At 35.6% G+C, this 18,887-nt stretch overlaps 1 protein-coding gene across 6 annotated transcripts in view; it reads left to right on the top strand.

Moving 5' to 3' along the window:
- nav3 (neuron navigator 3) overlaps positions 1-18,887 on the top strand; it is a 424,757-nt gene that overhangs the window by 298,696 nt on the left and 107,174 nt on the right. For all 6 annotated transcript variants that reach the window (XM_088647283.1, XM_088647286.1, XM_088647282.1 and 3 more), the window contains 2 exons: positions 8,555-8,623; positions 14,675-14,817. In XM_088647283.1, the coding sequence (XP_088503409.1) occupies positions 8,555-8,623; positions 14,675-14,817 (212 nt within the window). The remainder of the gene's footprint in view (positions 1-8,554; positions 8,624-14,674; positions 14,818-18,887) is intronic.

Below are 18,887 nucleotides of genomic sequence, written 5' to 3'. Positions count from 1 at the left end.
TGTAACATTAAAAGGTTCAGGTTCAGGCTCTGAAATTTCACTCTCAGACAATGTAAAATAACTCTTTTATCTCCCATAACAATGTTGTACTGTATTTTTTGTGATGGTAGTCTGTTTTTGTTGTATTATTGTGTTGGACCCTGATGTAAAAAAACTTTCCCCCAGGGGGTAATAAATGTTGAATTCAATTGAAATTGAAAATGATGCAGGATTATGAAGGGTACACTAGTGTATACTGTACTAATAGGCAGTGCATTTAGATTTACTTTGTGAAGAATTTATCTTGTATAACATTGTGTGTAATTTAGTGTACAGAGAGCTTCATCACTTATTGTTCTTTTGAATCCAGATTTATTGAATCAGACCTTAAAATTGTTCCTTTGGTTTATAAGCAAAGCATTAATTTTCAATGAATTTCCAATATAGAGAGTCCAATATACTGTAAAGAGTCTTAAGTGTCAGTGCTCTTGTTTTTAAAAACACGTGTATATCTCATGCCAAAGGTTCAATATAAGTGACATAATACACATTATTTCATACCTAAAATGTTTCATGCAAGGAATTTATATTTGTAGGAAGGTGTTCTCTTTTTTCTGCTCTTTTAAATTGATTCTGTTCACAATGAAACAGTGCTGCAGCCATTGACAACATTGAGTCAATATATTTTAATTTAAAAAACACAAAACAGTACATTTATGCACAATTACATTTGCCGAGGTGTGTGAGTGATGGTTTATTGAAAAAAATAAAAAAGAAGAGGCAGTAGCTAGAAAACTTGAAAGACCTGGGAAATGTTAGCCGTTTCTCCTAGAGGACTGTATTCTTGGTATGCAGGGTCTTGGTCTTGCTTCTACGTGTGACTGTGACAGCAGCTTTGGCCTTATTATTGACATGTCTATAATGTAGGTTTGTGTTAAGCACAGTATTCATCCCTGCTGTGAACCACACAGCTGCCCCATTCCTGATATAACCCAGGGTCTTTTTAATACAGCCAGTGACAGGTGTACAGATGGCTGCTGAAGTCTATTTGAACATAAGTGAAAACCAAAGCAAACCAATTATTTGAAACATGCGCCAGAGGTATCTGTGTTGGAACATACCAGAGTGAGTCAGGGGCACAAAAATGAGAGACTCAAATACTAGATGTCATATTTATGTTCAGACAGTTTGTCCATATCTTACTTTCATTTTGGTTTACAGACTACTTACAGTACTACCTGAGACTGTCGTGTAAACTATGATAAAAGCAACTGGTTTCAATAAATTGCAAATTTGAGCTGGGCTAAAAAGCTTAGCAGAAGCTAAGCTTTAGTGCCCTTTGGGATTTTGAATTACTGAGCTGGTAATTTGACTAATTGCAACTGTATATGATTTTATGGCTCTAGCATCCATTATATAGCATTTCATATCCTTGGGAACAAACTAATGTACTGACCTAATAATTGAAACGAATTAAATAAATTAATTTATTTGTACATTAAAGTGCCTTAAAACATATGTCAAACATATTTATTTCTTGTGTTTGTCATTGTATTAAAAAATTATATGTGTCACATAGATTTGCAATGAAATACAATGAAAACCCAACAAAAAATGCAATACTGGGTTGTGGTAAATGTAACATTGTATCAGAGTAATCCTGAAATCTAAAAACCACTAGGAAAATTTAAATTTAATCAAACAAATTAAACATACTGGATTAAAAAAAGAAGTAGAGATTTGACTGAAGTAGCAGCTGTTATTCTGATGGAAGATAGTTAATTGGAGAATTATACAATTTTAATGTATTATAAGCCACTACAGAGAAACAAAAACAGAACCCCTTCTTAACAGTGTTTTATTGTTTTATTGTTAAATACACTTTTTATAGGAAATGACTGACGATGCTTTATCAGTTCAGATGCACTGAATAGTTGGGAGAATTCTTGTGTTGTAAATTTATAAACTGCAGCAAGTCTTTTCCTATCCCACTCACAAGTTTTGCTTTTATAGTATGTGCTTCTACCTGCATTTTGTGTAAATTATATCAATAAAGAAGATATCTGTTCTTTACAGAGAAACCCTCCATTTTAGTTTGCTTTTCCAAGAAGGAGTTTTCTTCATATTTTGTTTCTTATTTGTTACAGCAGTTGTTGATTACTTCTGGAATAAGATAAGGAAATTTGTAATACAGATAAAGCATTCCCCCCACTTTAATGTCAGAATGCTCTTATGGGTTCAGATTCAGTAGGTTGAATCAGTATCTTCTTTCTTTCACTAAAGAGGTGTTACAGTACATAGGAAACAATAACATTTTGTGGAAACCATAGGGATTAAATCTGTGTTTTTTTTTAAATAACCTTCTGGCTATAGTTACAGTTCATGTTTTCTATAGCAAACACCTGCTAGTATTCATTGCTGTTCCTCTTTTGTGTGTTTTACTGGTGATCAGACACTTGGGAGCCAGTGGATTTAGGAAGCAGAAATAGTACAACCCACTCACTGACTCCTAAGGTCCTGTGGTGAATAACTTGACCTCCCTGTGTCTTGGTTTTCACCCATCTTCAAAACTCAGTGAAAGGCAAAACCATCTACCAAATGGAAACTTTGATATTATTTCTAAGATGGACTTCCTAGGTAAATTGATTTTAATTGTAATGTGTTTTACTTTTATCAGGGGAAGTTTCTGGGTTATTAAATACGTACACCAGCACATTCAGTGCTATGAATCACCGTATGTATTATTTGATGGTAAATGATTGTATAGTTTTTAACTAGATTTTATATAATTATTAAAATTAATTTGGGATGCTTTTTAAATATATTCTCTGCATTGTTTTTAGAAGCAAAAATACATTTTATAGCAGTTATATACATTTGTATCATTTATCCACTCATTTTATTGCTTCTCAGTCTCAAATTGCAAATGAGCCTGAGTTATTTTAGTGTTTCTGATTATGAATGACATCTAAAAATACAAGCAACTCTGTAAACATGCTGAAGTATTGTACTTCTCAAGTTCTGAAATGCTGATTGATTTCTTTAATTTTTTGGGTGGGACTTCTAAATTGTGGGATATAAAAAACAAAGTCACCAAAAACCCCTATATGGAAAAGCAAACAGTTCACCTACATTTAAAGGGAGGAAATTAATAATTTGTGTACTAATTCTGAGAGTTTAATGTCATCTTTAATCCTAAGAGCTATAATAAGATTTTGTGAGATGTCGCTCAGTATCTGTAGATGCACTCTGGGGAGCTGTATTGCTAAAAGACTACAACATAATCTACTTCTGGCTTGTCACTTTGGAAATATTTAATACTTGCTTTCATCAAGTTGAGTTTAGGCTTTGAAGAGTGTTAGTGGATTTGTGTATCACTCCCACATGCATTGAACGTCCTGTATATTAGTCCATACAATGAAGGGTGCACATATTGTATGTTCAAAAAAATAAATGCTTGTATTTGCAACTAAACAAAGCTGTTTTACACTGAGAACATCTGTATCTCTGAACATCTGTACCTCTCAAAGCTCTATCACTGCATTTCATCATAGAATAATTCCTTCTGGTTGACCTTGAACCTCAAGTTATGCTTGTTTTCTCTGGGCTGTTATTCCAATGTTATTTTATGTAATATTAATAAAGTTTTTTGTGTCGCAGAAAAGGGAGAGTAAATGTGAACAGGGGAATGCTACCGTGTAAGAGAGCCCAATCACAATTATTTTAACAAAGAAGAAGCAGTCAGTTAAAGCAAAACATGCTGCACGCTTGTGCTTGTCATTTCTGCTTATATTAACACTCAGTGCCACATTTTAGATCATTGTGCAGGAATTTTGCTGACAGATCCTCTAACCGATAGTCTATAACCTATATATGAGGCAGATTTCTATCTTCACTCCTCATATGTTTCCTCTTACCCACTTGGTGGCTAGTGTATGAATGTGCAGCAAGGTTATTTATGTTACCATGATAATGAACTGTAAGAAATAGTGTGGGTGCAAATGTGACACTATAGATTATGCTGAAAAATGCTAACACTCCTCTTGTTTGGTGGTGGGGAGGGGGGCAGCCCACCGACAGTGAATTGAAAAGTTCATCTTTAATTCAGCAGCTGCAACACCATTATATACCCAAGTGTAAGATCTTTTCCAAGGAAATTACTTGCTTCATTAATCATCTCCAAAACTGCTATTTGCAGTGCCTGAATAGGTTGTTCAGTAAAACGTGTCTGAGGTGGAAGAATTCATGATGGAAAAGGAGCCCATCATGAGGAAGAATTATGTCTGCATGTTTTCTTGCAGTTCACATGGCTTTGTCCACTACAGGGCAATTAGCTTTATCTTCCTAATATTGAATTAGGGGCATCTTTTTTTTTTTAAAACGAGTTTGTCAGCTGCTGTTCTTTCAAAACCCAAAAGTGAATAGGCTTTTTTGTCAAAGTTATCCTGGGAGGTAACTAAGTAGTTAACCAGAAGTATTTAATTTGAAAAAGCCAGTGAAAAGTGAACAAAAATGTGAGGTAAAAGATATTGCCCACTAGCAGAATAATTTATCCTAATTTTTGTGAAATCCTAGTTTCTTATTAGTGTAATCACTGTCTTTAAAGTGTCTGCTCAATAACAGAACCTTGGATATTGATTTGATTTCTGTTTGCTTTGAGTCTCTTGAAAATAACTAATAAATAAATCTGTATGGTGATGAAGATGCATTAAATAGATTTCTTTAAAAATGTTGTTATGTTCTTACATAATGCATTTACCAAATAGTAATAAAAATTGATATTGTGGAGGTTCATTTTAAACATAAGGTTTCAGTGTCAGTTTTTTAAACATTTACACATCAGTCTGATTTATTCTTCTAGTTTCCAGAAAGTGTTCTGAAAGCTATACTTTACCACTCCGCACTGTTTTTCTTCCACCTGTTAGGAAATGACCCCAGAGTCAAATCACGTACTTCCTATGTTATTATTATACATCTTCAAGCAGGGCAAACAGATGGCCAGGTATTCTTAAAGTTAAAATATGCTTTTGTTCAAAATGGGATTGAAATGAATGTGTGCAAAACAGTAATCGACTTTGATTTTTAAATAAGGGGGCTTATGTGTAAAAAAGAAAAACAAAGAGAAAAGGCCTTCAAGTCCATAGGATCAGCTTGTACATCAGAATACTTATCGATACCTTTGTGATGTGGAGAAGAAATAAATATAGTTTTCCATTTATTACTATCGTGTTAGTGAAGTAATGAGATCCATAAAGTTCTTCAAAAACACATAATTTAACCACAGCTTAGTTACCTCCATTTGAAGTGTCCATGTTAATTTTCATCCCATTGCATCTGTTATCCCTGTCTTCTCCAGCACCCGTTCCTGATTGATGTGAATAATCCCTGTGCATTTCCAGCTTGGAAACTAAAGTTTGAGGGCTGTTTGTCATTTAAGAGAGATACACTGTTTGATCTGTTAGGAATTACATTTTCCAACGGCTGCATTCCATTTAAATAATATGCTCAATTTGGTGCAAACGGTTGACAAGCCTCTCTTGCAAATGAAAAAGAGCAAGATGTGGCAGTATTTTGGCTGCTTTATTTACCCTTTAGGCTTTCAGACAAACTAGCTTTCAGTGCTGCTGCCCAGTTACCAAGCTCATTTACGGAAACAAACAAGTTTGTTTGATAGCCCTTCTGTGCAATACCAGATCTAGGGACTGAAGCCAAACGCTGGCCTGAAAACACATGCAGGAACAGCTCAGTGAAGTCTGGGAGGCTGAGCTGTGGGGATTTAAGCAAGTCTCTGAGTAGTATAAACTCAGCTGAGGTGATAATCTTCCAAGTCTGCAATCACATAAGGAGTCACAAGTCCCACCTTTCTTCTATTCAGCATGTAAAATAATTAATAATAATTGCTTACACTTATATAGTATTTTTCTGGACACTCCATTCAAAGCGCTTTACAGGTAATGGGGACTCCCCTCCACCACCACCAATGTGCAACATCCACCTGGATGATGAGACAATAGCACATAGTGCACCAGTATGCTCACCACACATCAGCTATCACTGCGGAGGAGAACAGAGTGATGAAGCCAGTTCATACTGTAGATGGGGATTATAGGGAGGCCATGATTGGTAAAGGCCAATGGTAAATTTAGCCAGGACAAAAAGAGGGGTTACACCCCTACTCTTTTCGAGAAACGCCCTGGGATTTTTAATGACCACAGAGAGTCAGGACCTCAGTTTTTACCTCTCATCTGAAGGACAGTGCCTTTTTACAGTATAGTGTCCCCGTCACTATACTGGGGCATTAGGACCCACACAAATCGCAGGGTGAGCACCCCCTACTGGCCCCACTTACACCTCTTCCAGCAGCAACCTTAGTTTTTCCCAGGAGGTCTCCCATCCAGGTACTGACCAGGCTCACACCTGTTCAGCTTCAGTGTTTTCTAAATGTGTAACAGCAAATCATTTTCTTTGTTTCTTTGAATCTTGAATTTATGTCTGAGGAGTTTGTTATTGTTTTAAAGTGTTTTTTTTATTCCACAATACCTAAATTACTAGGAGAATTGCTATCACTACTAGAAATACTAGTAATATTTATTAATTAATTTATTTTAAAATAGTATAAAATAATGAAAAGGAGTAAAATAAGGCTCATGTACAGTACATTGTGGAAGATACAGCAAGGCTCTGCAACCTCAATCTTATACAGACAGTGGTTATATTGGTTACAGCTTCTTCCCAAAGCATTAGTAACTAGGAGGAAGCCGTGTTTTCAGTTCTTCACGTCAACAGATTTTTTTTAGAGCAAAATGCAATAAATTGTTATCGATACTGAGTTTTACATAAACTTTGTTTTATGTACTAGGCAAACGCCTGAGAGACTCGTTGAAATTTTCAAAATTGAACTCACCATTGTACCGAGGTTAATGAATAACTATGGTTTGGAGTGCTGGAAAGGAATTCATACTATATTGAAATACATCCCAGTTTTAGTACATTTTTATGAATCTATGTTTTTATGGATCCACTGCTTTTCTTTATTTTTTTTTAATGTTTATGTTTAAGAAAGCTTACTTGCAAAAGAATGGGCATTTATTCTCTTCTAGCCAACCAGCTGAAATCACTCCCCAAAGTCCAATGTGAAACAGGAAAGGTTTTCAGTTGCCCTGTTAATGAACCTACATGACAGGCTATTAAACTACAACAAACATTTTTTATTCACAATCTGCATATTACAGATCCCCTTACGTCGGAATACCAGCATGTTTGGACATGAACCAAAGCTCCAATGCCTGGTTTTACATTCTGATATGTTTAGTCAACCATTATTTTTTCAGTTACATGATAGTAGCAGAAATTAATAAGGAGATAACTTTGATAACTTTTTTATAATTAAGTGAGTGTAGACTGTGCTGTTTCCACTTGTGAGGAAAAGAGAACACTACTGAAAACCCCAAACCAAAATTGCGACTGTAAAATTGATTAGAAAGCATAGCAAATGGCCTCCTAATAATTTTCTTTTTCTATTTTTACATTTTGCAAATTAATCTGAATTTGTTGAAAAATGATTTGCCAGTGTTTGTATGCTAAGACCTTAGGAAAAAGATGGATTTCATCTTCACACAAGAAACAGAGCCGGCCAAAAACATGGCAGAGCAGTGTTTAAAATGGTTATATGGAATGCCATCTTATATACAGTACATCTTTCAGCTCCAAAGTTATACAGTACCTTAGCCCTTATCTGAACAGCTGTTATTCAGTTAATTATTTTTTTTTCAAGATTATCCTCCGCTTTATAATGACTTCATGGTGGGAAGATCATGCCCAAAGGTAAAATGAGGAAACTTACTTGAACTGAACCTGTAATCTGAATAACTGGAAAGATTATTACTGTGTATTAACATTTTGGATTTTTTTGTTTTCAGTCAGAATTTGAATTTCTTAACCCTTTTAATGTTTCCTTGCCCAGGAGTTCTGTTTTTCACATAAACAGCCTGTATACATATCACCATTATAGCATACACCTTTACAAATGTTTAATAGTAACATATTCAATCAGCTGTTTGGTGTATATAAATGTATATTATAGTCATCGCACGGTTAAATGAAAAATAGGCTGTACAGAAATCTATTTCAGTAATGTACAGTACGTCATTTTAAAATGACTAAGGATGACTTTTCTTTGGTGAATTATGACTTTGTTTTAAAGTATTTTTTTTGTGCTTGGGGTTTCATACCTGAAAAACTCTCCATGTTTGTTCAGGTCAGATGGACTGATGGAAACATCTTTTGTTTTCAGTCCTGATCTGCACATAAAGTGAGGAAAGCATGAAAGAGATCCTCATGTTCTTGGTTATTTGAGTTTTACATGTTTTTTAACATGTTTCCATTTATTCCCAAAGTATTTGGTGCCATAGTGCATGGTGCAATCATAGTTAGATTTCCCTTTTGCACTTTTCATTGCTTTCCTGGTATAAACTAGGAGATCTCGTTATTACATTAGTGCATTTCAAACGTGCCACCGTGTTCAAGATTTAATAAAGCTGTTAGAACTTATTTTGTGTTCTCTTCTATCTCACAGTCTAACTGCAAGATATGCAACTCCATCAAGCCACAGTGGAATAGGATCCAGTCAAAAGAAGAATACAAGGTATGTGACATGTGAATTTGACAGTTAAAATATGATAAACCCCAAAGCATCGAAACAGTGTGAAATTGTCAGTGGCAAATACTTAGTTTAAGTTATCATGAGTTTTAAATGTCATTTTGTTTTTGCAAATTTACAAAAACTTTTCACCAGATCGCCCTGCAGGTATCCACGAAATAGGTCATGGCATTTTAACAGAATTACTTCATAATAAGGTAACCATCTCCCTTAATCTCCTCCTCATCCCAAACATTTCATTCAAAAATCTCAGTTGAAAACAGTGCAAGGCACCGGTGAAAGAAATGCCCAGGGTTGCAGCTGGTTTAGTTCAGAGAGCAGCAACCAGCATGAAACTGTGGTTCAGTAATAACAGGATAGATGAAAAGAAGAAAAAATGTAAGTTGCTAAATTTGTAAATGACAAGGGTACGCCATGGTGAGGGAAAGGATTTGTGATGAAGACTCAACAAGTGTTTAATTTAAAGCTACACGTTGTGGGCATTTGCTGTGCGTCCACAGATACTGACATTAGCTTTGACATTACTGGAGCAACTCCTTGTGTAACCAGATTCTAACCACATTACTGTGCACATCACTCCATCACTCAGCACCTATCCCACATAAGGCCCTGTTCTAAAATTGTTTTGTTTTGATGGCAATCTACAGTTATATTTGTGGTAAAATAGTGCATCAACTACAGTGTAAACAGCAAACACTCATGGGTCTTATGATTTGAAAAAGATAATTTTTTTTCTCTTGCTGCTGGAAATGTCCAGACTGGTAGTAGCTTTTTTATATAAACTACACTCAAGTTGATAGTGTCTGGAGAGTTAAAACTCCCATCATTAAACCGTTTTGCATGTCTGTTGCACTGCATTGAATTCTTTGTAATGGCTGGTGTTTACTTAAAAAAAAATGCAGGGAACAAAACAACGTGACAGCAAATTTTTATTTTCATCACCATGATGTTTTCAATAGGCCTTCCTGATAAAACTAAATATAGCATATAAATAAAGTGACATATTTACAGCTTAAGAAACACAAAGCCATACTTTGTTAACTTTTCATAATGGAAATCTCTTAAGAGAGAAAGTTGTTTTGTTTTTATCATGTTTTGAAAATCCGACATTACAGCTGCAGAGGGATATAGGACAAAAAATTAGCAGAGATAAAAAAAATGAAATGCAAGACACTTTTATTTTGCACTTGTTGCTGTTAAGGAGTTGTCTAAAAACATGTCTATCTACGCTTCTCCTCTTTTTGGTGCTGCTCCCTGCTTCTCTTGAACTTAGATAAATGAACCGAGGGTGGTTGAATTAAGGAAATGAAAAAGAGCAAATGGATTTTTAAGTTTGTCTTGAGCTTATACTTCAGGGAACAAGGGACATGAGTGGAGCTCAAGGGTCACAGCAGAGGTGGAGTGGCGGAGCAGTTGCTAGTCAGTCTGCAACAGGCCCTGCTGTGAGACAGTTAAGAGCAGGCTGGGAGCCAGCAGGAGCTATAAAAAGCTGATGAATGGGCCCTTGGAGACTCATATCCTAGGGCCTGTAGAATAAGCTGTTTGTGTATGACATCTTAAGCCACTAATGAAATTAAGAATGGAAAAACTGATTTTCCATTACAGAATAATATGTGAAAATATATTGTATTTACAGTACATAATTACAAATTAATTATTTGTCTGTGTCTTGGTAATGCTAGATTTCGAAACAGTAATGGACTTTGCAAGGGAATGGCAAGCAGTCTAGAATTATTTGGTAGATTTATACCATAAGTACTGTATGTTAATTCCTTAATCTCTTAAGAAAGTTTTGAATAACCTAATTGCCGGAGTAGTGACCCTCACTAAAATCCTTCAATTTCATATAAAGCTGTAAGCTTATGAATTTACTGTATGACTTAAAACAAACATTCCTGTTGGTGCTAGATGCCGTAATATTCAATTCATTACAGCGGTTATTTTTCTGATCTTGAAAAAACAGCTGTTCTGCTTATACATTGATGCTACCTCGGTTTAGCTATGTTTAATTGAAAGATGTTGCTTTTGGCTGAGGCTCTGATACGAAAAAGACAAAGAGTCACCAGAGAGATCCCTTGTGATTAATTATTGTTTGTGGGTGTGCATGTCTGTCATGGTGATAGGGGTATCAGTGACACATACAGTGTGCTATGTTCAGGCATTCACAAGAGTCTTAGTGTTGATTAGTTTAAAGGGTTTAAAGTTACACAGTCCCAGCATTTTAACCTTTTGTGGGTTTGTGGAATAAACTACTGAATATGTGCAGCTTTTCAGAATCCATTTTTTCTCAGCAGGTGGCAGTGTTTGACAACAGAATACTGCATTGCATGAGTTTCATCTTTAATTTCTTCCATAGCTAGAGTCCAGTTAGATTTGACATACATGGTCATGTAGGATATTGAGGTCAAATAGTAATCTATGTCAGCTTAATAACATTTTGTTTTACAGTATATGTTTATGTTTTAGTATGCAATTCAGTCAAAACAATGAAAGCAAAAATATAAAACCTTTAAATACAACTCATACTTTTTATATTTGGAAGTGACTATACTTACAAAAATTGTACCTTTTTGCTGTAGTTGGCTTCTGTGTATTGTGTTGAATTGTGCTGCAGTATTCAGACAGACATAAGTGTTTTTCTTTTTTTTAATTTATAATAATGACTGATATCATTCAATTTCAATTGGAAATTGGTTTGCTATTCAGGCCTCAGTAAAATAGTTTAATTAATTAAAATACAGTACATTCTCTCCACATTTAATAAACGTGACTCAGACTTCCTTGTTGTCTTTTTTTAAAGCCCAGAGATTTAATTTATTTACAGTATGTAATAAATGTATAATCATTATTTACAGTAAATCTGTTTTTTTCTCTTGGCTCAGAAGTTGGCTTATCTCTTTCTCTTTCCCAGATGAAGCTTATTTTTTGGACTTGATATAAAATATATCAGTGAACACATTTTTGGTAAAGTATACTACAAAGTTTGTTGTGATTTAAAGGGTATAGAAGTTTTGCAGAGGAATATATTCAGGAATTACACACATTTAATACAGTACACAGTATTTTTTTTCCTTACTAGTTTTATTTATCCCTCAATTTTTTACTGTGGCTTTAGGTTTAGGTCTGTTCAATTTTGGATTTAGGAGTGCACAACCATCAGGAGTGACGGGCTTCACCACTAACAGTAACACTCAACACTTCAACACTGTCAGTACCTTCATTTTAACTAAACTCACTATTGGGGGAAAATGTACTGTAAGTATGTACTGTATTTAAGGTTCTTTTTGGATTTTTGGCAAACAGAGATTTTAATGATCTATTTAGTACTTTTTGTGATTTGGAAAAATCATTAGCATCTCATATCTGAAAATTATGCCTTAAGGATCGTGGGATATTCCATTCTGAAGATAACAGTATAAGGCATGTTAGATATTTTAAACTAGAATTGATTGAATTCTTATCTGAATTGAGTGGAATGACAATTTTAGGTTATTTTATTGAATCTGCTTTTCAAAGGAGAACTTAGCAATTATCCCTGTCAGCAGCCATATCGCCCTGCAACACAGCTACTGTAGCAACCCACTGAATCTAAGCAGAAGTGAGCCTGGTCAGTACCTGGATGGGAGACCACCTGGGAAAAATTAAGGTTGCTGCTGTAAGAGGTGTTAGTGGGGCCAGCAGGGGGTGCTCCCCCTGCAGTCTGTGTGGGACCTAACACCCCATTATAGTGACGGGGACACTATACTGTAGAAAGATGCCATCCTTCAGATGAGACGTAAAACCAAGGTCCTGACTCTCTGTGGTCATTAAAAATCCCAGGGCGCACTATGGCTGCTGTCGCATCATCCAGGTGGGTGCTGCACATTGGTGGTGGTGGAGGGGGTCCCCATTACCTGTGAAGATTTTTAAGAAGAGTGTCCAGAAAAGTTCTGTATAAGTGTAAGAAATTATTAATAATAATTATTATTATTAAACATTTTTTAGCTCTGTAGCTGAAACAGAGAACGCATGAATACTCTCAATGATTTATCAGCATCCTCTGTACTGGTGTGAAGTGGTTCTTACAATACACCAATAATGATAATACAATACATGTGTTCATGCTGTACCAGATGCACAAACTACTGTATATAGCGGTTACAAGCAGTTAAAACTTAAGCAAGGTTTCAATTACATATTTTATGAGATTAATTACTTTACAATCTCAGAGTTATAAAGGCCAATAATTATTTATCAATCATTGTTTATTAGATCCTTCTGAAAGGTTCTTAAAACCATTTAAAATCTCAAGTTAGGCATGTAAGCAAAATTAACGCAGTGAAGAAAATGTATAAATGCAGATTTCTTAGTCAATAAAATAACATAATGAACTTAATTGTGAAGAAATTCTTATGCAAATTTTATTTATCAGAACAGTAGGGAATTAAAGGTCCTGAATGCTTGTCTAAACCTTAATTTGAGTAGCATTGCATTTTCTTATTGTAGGATTTAGGTCCGTAGTTCCCAATAATTAACAATTAATTATTAACAAATTCATGATGAATAGATACAAGTGGGACTGTGTATCAAATATTCCCCCAATGAGCATTTGTTTTCTTTCTGTATAGTTCAAAATGGGGGAATTTTTAAATTCAGAAATTACCCTATAATTGGTTGATACCAATTATAAAGCAGACTCAGCATTTCAAGATTTGGAGACAAATTGAAAAATTAGCCCCAGATAGAATTCAGCTGGTACACAATCTAGGAGACCGAGTTTCTCAAGGACCAGGGCTGAGAATTGCTATCTTATGCCACTGTGCAAAAGTGGAAATAACTAAAGAAATGTGAAATGAAAGTTTCAGGGATTACATCTTATACTATGTTTTAGAAAACATCACATTCATTCTTTTGATTATTTTATATCTTCTGAAGGGCAATACCAGATTTAGACCACATAAGCTCGAGTTTGGACTGAGTTCAGATATACAGTAATCTATTCTTGTTGATACATTTTCAGAATAATGCAGTTATAAGCTGATTCACTTCGAGCAAGAATGTAACATCAGGTTCAGTAAAGATTGTTGTTTGAATGATCTGAATGTGTTAGAATGTCATATGTCCTACTGTAATACAACAATACATGTTACATTTAAAGTTGGGGGTAGTATGGTGATGCAATGATTAGCATTGCTGCCTTACAGAACTGGGGGCCTGGGTTTAATTCTGGGGACTGGAGTTTGATCTACATGGATGTATGTTCTCCCCATGTATGCGTGGCTTTCCCCACACAGTCCAAAGACATACTGGTAAGTTAACTGGCTCCAGTGAAAATGGGCCCTGGTGTGAGTGTGTGTGTCTGTGTCTGTGTGTGCCCTGTGATGGGCCGTCCAGGATGTTTCCTGCCCTGCGCCTGTTACTTGCCAAGTTGTCTCCTGCTGCCCCACAACCCAGTATTTGATCAAACAGTTAGAAAATGAAGGATGGATGTTATGTTGGCACTGAAAAAGTAAGTTCAGTAGTTAATTTTGGTTTCAGTTGGACTGAAAGAATTAGTCTCAAAATGAACCGAGCATTGCAGGAATACCTTCATAATAAGGTAAATGAAGACAAAGTTCAGTTGCTGAAAAGCCTTACAGTATGTTACTTATTTAAAATGCAGGGATATACAGTACTGTAGTATGTGGCTCTGTTGCAGGGTATGATAGTTTGCTGGAGCTTGGCAGCCTTTTTTGACTATGCTAATGTGTTTTTAATTGAGTAATTCTGTTTGCCTTGTAATTCCTGAACTTGTGACTTTTCTGCAGCTGCAACATCTGAAGAAAACATTTTAGTTACACACAGAGGCTGATAGTACCAAAGGCTCCACCGTCCACCCGCCTCACATCCTCCCTGCCCAACCCTCATTCTCCCCTTCTGCTATATGAATGTAGAAGTAATTTTAGGATTTGAAGCTGGGGTGAAAAAAAAGCATTGGAGTTTCTCCCCTGAGAGTCAGTGTTTAGTTGAATGGCAGGTCTCTTAGTAAGCCCTAATCACTGTCTTTTTGTTTTACAGACTTCCTGGGCCTTCAAGGGGGCCAGCTGCAGGCAGCAGTGCCAGCAAGGTCCAAGGAGCTTCAAATTTAAACAGGAGGAGTCAGAGCTTTAACAGCATAGACAAAAACAAGCCTCTCCAATATGCAAGCAGCAACGAGAAAGGTAGGGGATAATGGGAGTGAACACAAAACTGATCATATCAATGCCTGGGCTCTGGGCTAATCTGTACTCACATTACCCAACTTTGTGACTGCTGATACCTTGGGCATACAGCATTTGCTAAGGTACAGGTAGTCAGAGTACAACAATACTGCCCACCATTTCCCCAAAAATATCTTACACCATTTCTGAAAATAATTTGTGGATTTGTGGGTTATAATCATCATAGAGTTCGGCAAATAATCCACTTTAGTGGAAATTCCACAAGGTCAAACCTGCGTAATTTATTTTCTGGAAAACTAAATGATTCCTAAAGGAGTCTTGTAGGATATACACAGTATTTAGAAATTGTGTGGGACATCGGGGTTCAAAACCACAGAATATCCGAGAGGGCTTTTAAAGTTTTTTTTAGCTAGAATGACTAGGCTTTTGTATAACATTCTAATAAAGATTATTTCTTTTTGTTTACCTTGTACATGAATGCATTTATTTTAATATTTCAATATTTTTATGACGATAACCTGTTGGCTTTTGGAATTTCCTTGACTGTTATTACTGTTTCTTTTTTTTAGAGATTTTTCATCGAATTCAAGGTATACAACTGTAAATGACTAGTTTCAGCTCGTATAATACTGAAGTAAAGTCAAATTAAAAATATAATGAATTCAAGTGTAATGTTCGGCTGATCTGTACTTATGTTCTCTACATATTGTTGTTACGTTTGTTGCTCTGGATTTCTCCCACCTGTCAAAGACACGCTGGTGAAGTGAATTATTGTTTCTACATTTTCCCTTTGTATTTATGTGCATGTGTGTGGGTGTGCACTCTGCAAGGACTGGCATCCACAGTGTAGTCTTTTGCTTTGTTGTTCTGGGAAGGGCTGCAATTTGCAACAACCCTTATAAGGATTAAGCTCTATTTTGACAATGGATGTATGGTATAGATATATTAAAGCCATTTTAACAGTTAAAATTGCATAAGGACAGAAAAGTTTAATTAAGGGAAGTGCTTTCAAGCCTGACAACAGGTGGTGCTTTGTGAGTCTGGAACAAGCTGCCAAACCAAAATCAGGCAGATTCTTGGGATCTCTTAGTAAATCTCTGAATGAGGTTCTTGAATCATTAAGCTTCTTAAAACCCAGTTTTTTAGATGAGCCTCCCTTCATTTGTATTCTTTCTTATGATCAAATAATCTTCACAATATCTTCATAGAAATGATTACTTGACATTGCTAATTTGTCTGGCAGAGCACACAGAGGATTAAACACATTTAATTTGGACGTTTTCCATATCCTGAAGCCCATATCAGCATTATACCCACCTGTGCACATGCTGCAGCTGTGAATAAGCATAATTTATAAAATTTGTTTGATTTGTTTGAAACATAGAAAAACACTCTCGGGTGTTGAAATAGGTTAAAAATTAGTTTACCCTTGACTGTATTCTGTATTGCACAGGTGGATGTACAGTTTCTTTCTGGTATTGCTTTCTCTAACAGCGTTGCAGAAATAGTACTTTTTTCCCGGAGATAATCCACTCGATGGTGCGTATTATTGCACATTATATTACACTTAGCACGCAATATATAATTGACTGCAACTAGTATTAATATATCATACAAAGATTACAACAGTATGTTACAGTATTTTATGAAGCATCAAATGTTTTCTTATTGTTCAGTATAAGCAATGAACAATGTACAATGAACTGAGTACCGATTAGTGTTATAATTTAACTTTAAATGATATACTGAAAGGGTGGCACCGTGGCACAGTGGTTAGCATTGCTGTGACCCAGGGTTCAATTCCTGGGGTGCTCTCTGCGTGGAGTTTGTGTATTATTCCCATGTTTTCGTGAGTTTCCTCCCGCAGACCAAAGACATACAGTACTGGGTGTGTGTTTGTGTGCCCTGAGATGGACTTGTGTCCTGCCCTGTGCCAGTTGCTTACCAGGGATAGGCTTCTGCTTCATCACACTCTGTATTAGATAAAGAGGTTAGATAATGGATGGATTATATACTAAATACAACACAAATTGTTTTTAGTAATAATACCTGCATGGTTTTGTAAAGACTTAAAACACAATGTTAGTCTATCAAAAACAGTTTATGAATAAGATTTAGGTTTGTTTGTTGAGGCATAAATTGCAGATTTAGAGTGGAGCTGCATTCGTGCAAGTATCAAATGTGACCCTGTGGAGCAGGCTATGGGTTAGAGCTGTCATGCTATTTTCCTAGGTTTGAACATTGAGGCACTTTCTTGTCTTATGCTTGAATTATAATGAAGGCCGCTGTAAAGAAAACATGAAGCAGTCAGTGGTTTCAGCTGAAGAAAATATATCCCATTGTTTGCTTTGGCAGGCCTAGGACTGTAGATTTATGGAAGACTTGAATCAAAGTTCACAGTAACCCTTTTTGTACAGTACTGTTTTTACAATTACTCTCTGCAAACCAAAGTCTGACCAAAATAATGCTAGGTTTTGTCTTCCTCCGAAAGTGTAGTGGCACTTTGCTTTGATGAATTCTTGTGTCAGGAGACAGGGAGGTTTGGCCCTCACCATTCAAGATATATATTAAACTACTCCTGAGTTGTGATTAATGACGTTCTGCCACTAATGCCTCCCTAGGTACGTAAAGCAAACCTTTAAGTCTTCACTTTCTTTTCTAAGAATACACTGCTCAATAGCTCCTATGATGGTGTAGAATGACTGTTGTATATCATGAACAACCGAGAGATTGTGTTAGAGGTTCTAGTACAGGATTGGTTTACATTTTATATACAGTACATGCATACAATATTAAGTCCAAAAAACAAGGTTTTGAAACAGAAATGAAGACATTTGCCTTATAAGATTTGGACTACACTGATATTAGGACTTTTTCTAGGTTTTATGAAGAACTATTTGGAGATGTTTTCTTCTTTCAAAACCTAAAATCAATTCTTGTCAACCTATACCTTGAAAATCAAAAGCAAGGAATGGAAAAGGAGATTAAAGTATTTCCTTAGCCTCTGAAAAGTTGAAAGTACAGTATGTTAATAATTGTTTTACTTGAATGTTAACATTTACTTTTCAGAATTAACTGTATCTTTATTGATCAATGGAGGGCATTTTTCTAATGAATGTCACTGGAGCATATTGATACTGTAATGCAAAGTGTTCTGTTTATGCCACGTTCAGTATCTGTAACCTATACCAGATTGACAGACAGCATCTTTATGACATTGATGTAGTCTTGTTGCATTGAAGGGGGCATATTCTGGCTTTGGCACAACAATAAATAATCTGTGGTGTTTTGTTGTTGTTTTTGTTGTTTACAACTGCATCAAGCCACTTAAGTCCAGCTTGAGTGAGTGAGTAAGTGGCACAGTGAACAAACGTAAAGACCTGGTTGCATAGTTGAAGTGACATTTCATTTTCAGTAGATAAAGTGAGTGGTGCAAAATGTATGTTGCTATGGAAACTCAAAGTCAGTATCATTAAAGCCAGGCAGCTGGAATGTAAAAGATTTTTAAAAACTGCTTTTAGTTACAAACCTCGAGTTAATTTGCAAAAGATATACGAATAATCAGCATTACATCCCTACTTACTTTACAACATTCTGATAATGTTTAAGACTCGAATGAATTTAACAATAGTAATTTCTGGCTTCACTACCAAGTTGTTTCCCTTTTAACCCCATGGGTGAGAGTTATGAATGCTCTTGCTCTGCTTCGTAAACACTACAAGCAGTAATGGAGTTTTTCTTCATTCTTATGACAAGTTTATAGTCTCTATTACCTTTTATAACTTAAACCAACCACTTTGTAAATCGTTAAAATGTCTGTCACTACAGCCTCTGTCACGAGCTATTGGAATCCATCCTGTTGCTGATGTGACATATTTGTAATAATTACAAAATAAATTCCAACCAAAGCTACAGTACCTTTATAACTGTAGCCTCACTCTTTTCCTTTTCTAATGCTATGGCTGTCTTTTCTCAAAATAGAACAAAATAACTAGCATGCAACAGAAATAGTTAATTGGAATGGTCTCTCTCATGTACTATTACTATGCTATTATTTAAATATGAAAAAT

The sequence above is a fragment of the Lepisosteus platostomus genome, chromosome 9 (genome assembly GCF_059453375.1).
Source record: "Lepisosteus platostomus isolate fLepPlt1 chromosome 9, fLepPlt1.hap1, whole genome shotgun sequence".
Classification (NCBI taxonomy): domain Eukaryota; kingdom Metazoa; phylum Chordata; class Actinopteri; order Semionotiformes; family Lepisosteidae; genus Lepisosteus; species Lepisosteus platostomus.
Note: the sequence above shows the minus strand (reverse complement) of the source record. Positions and strands in the feature narration are given on the sequence as shown.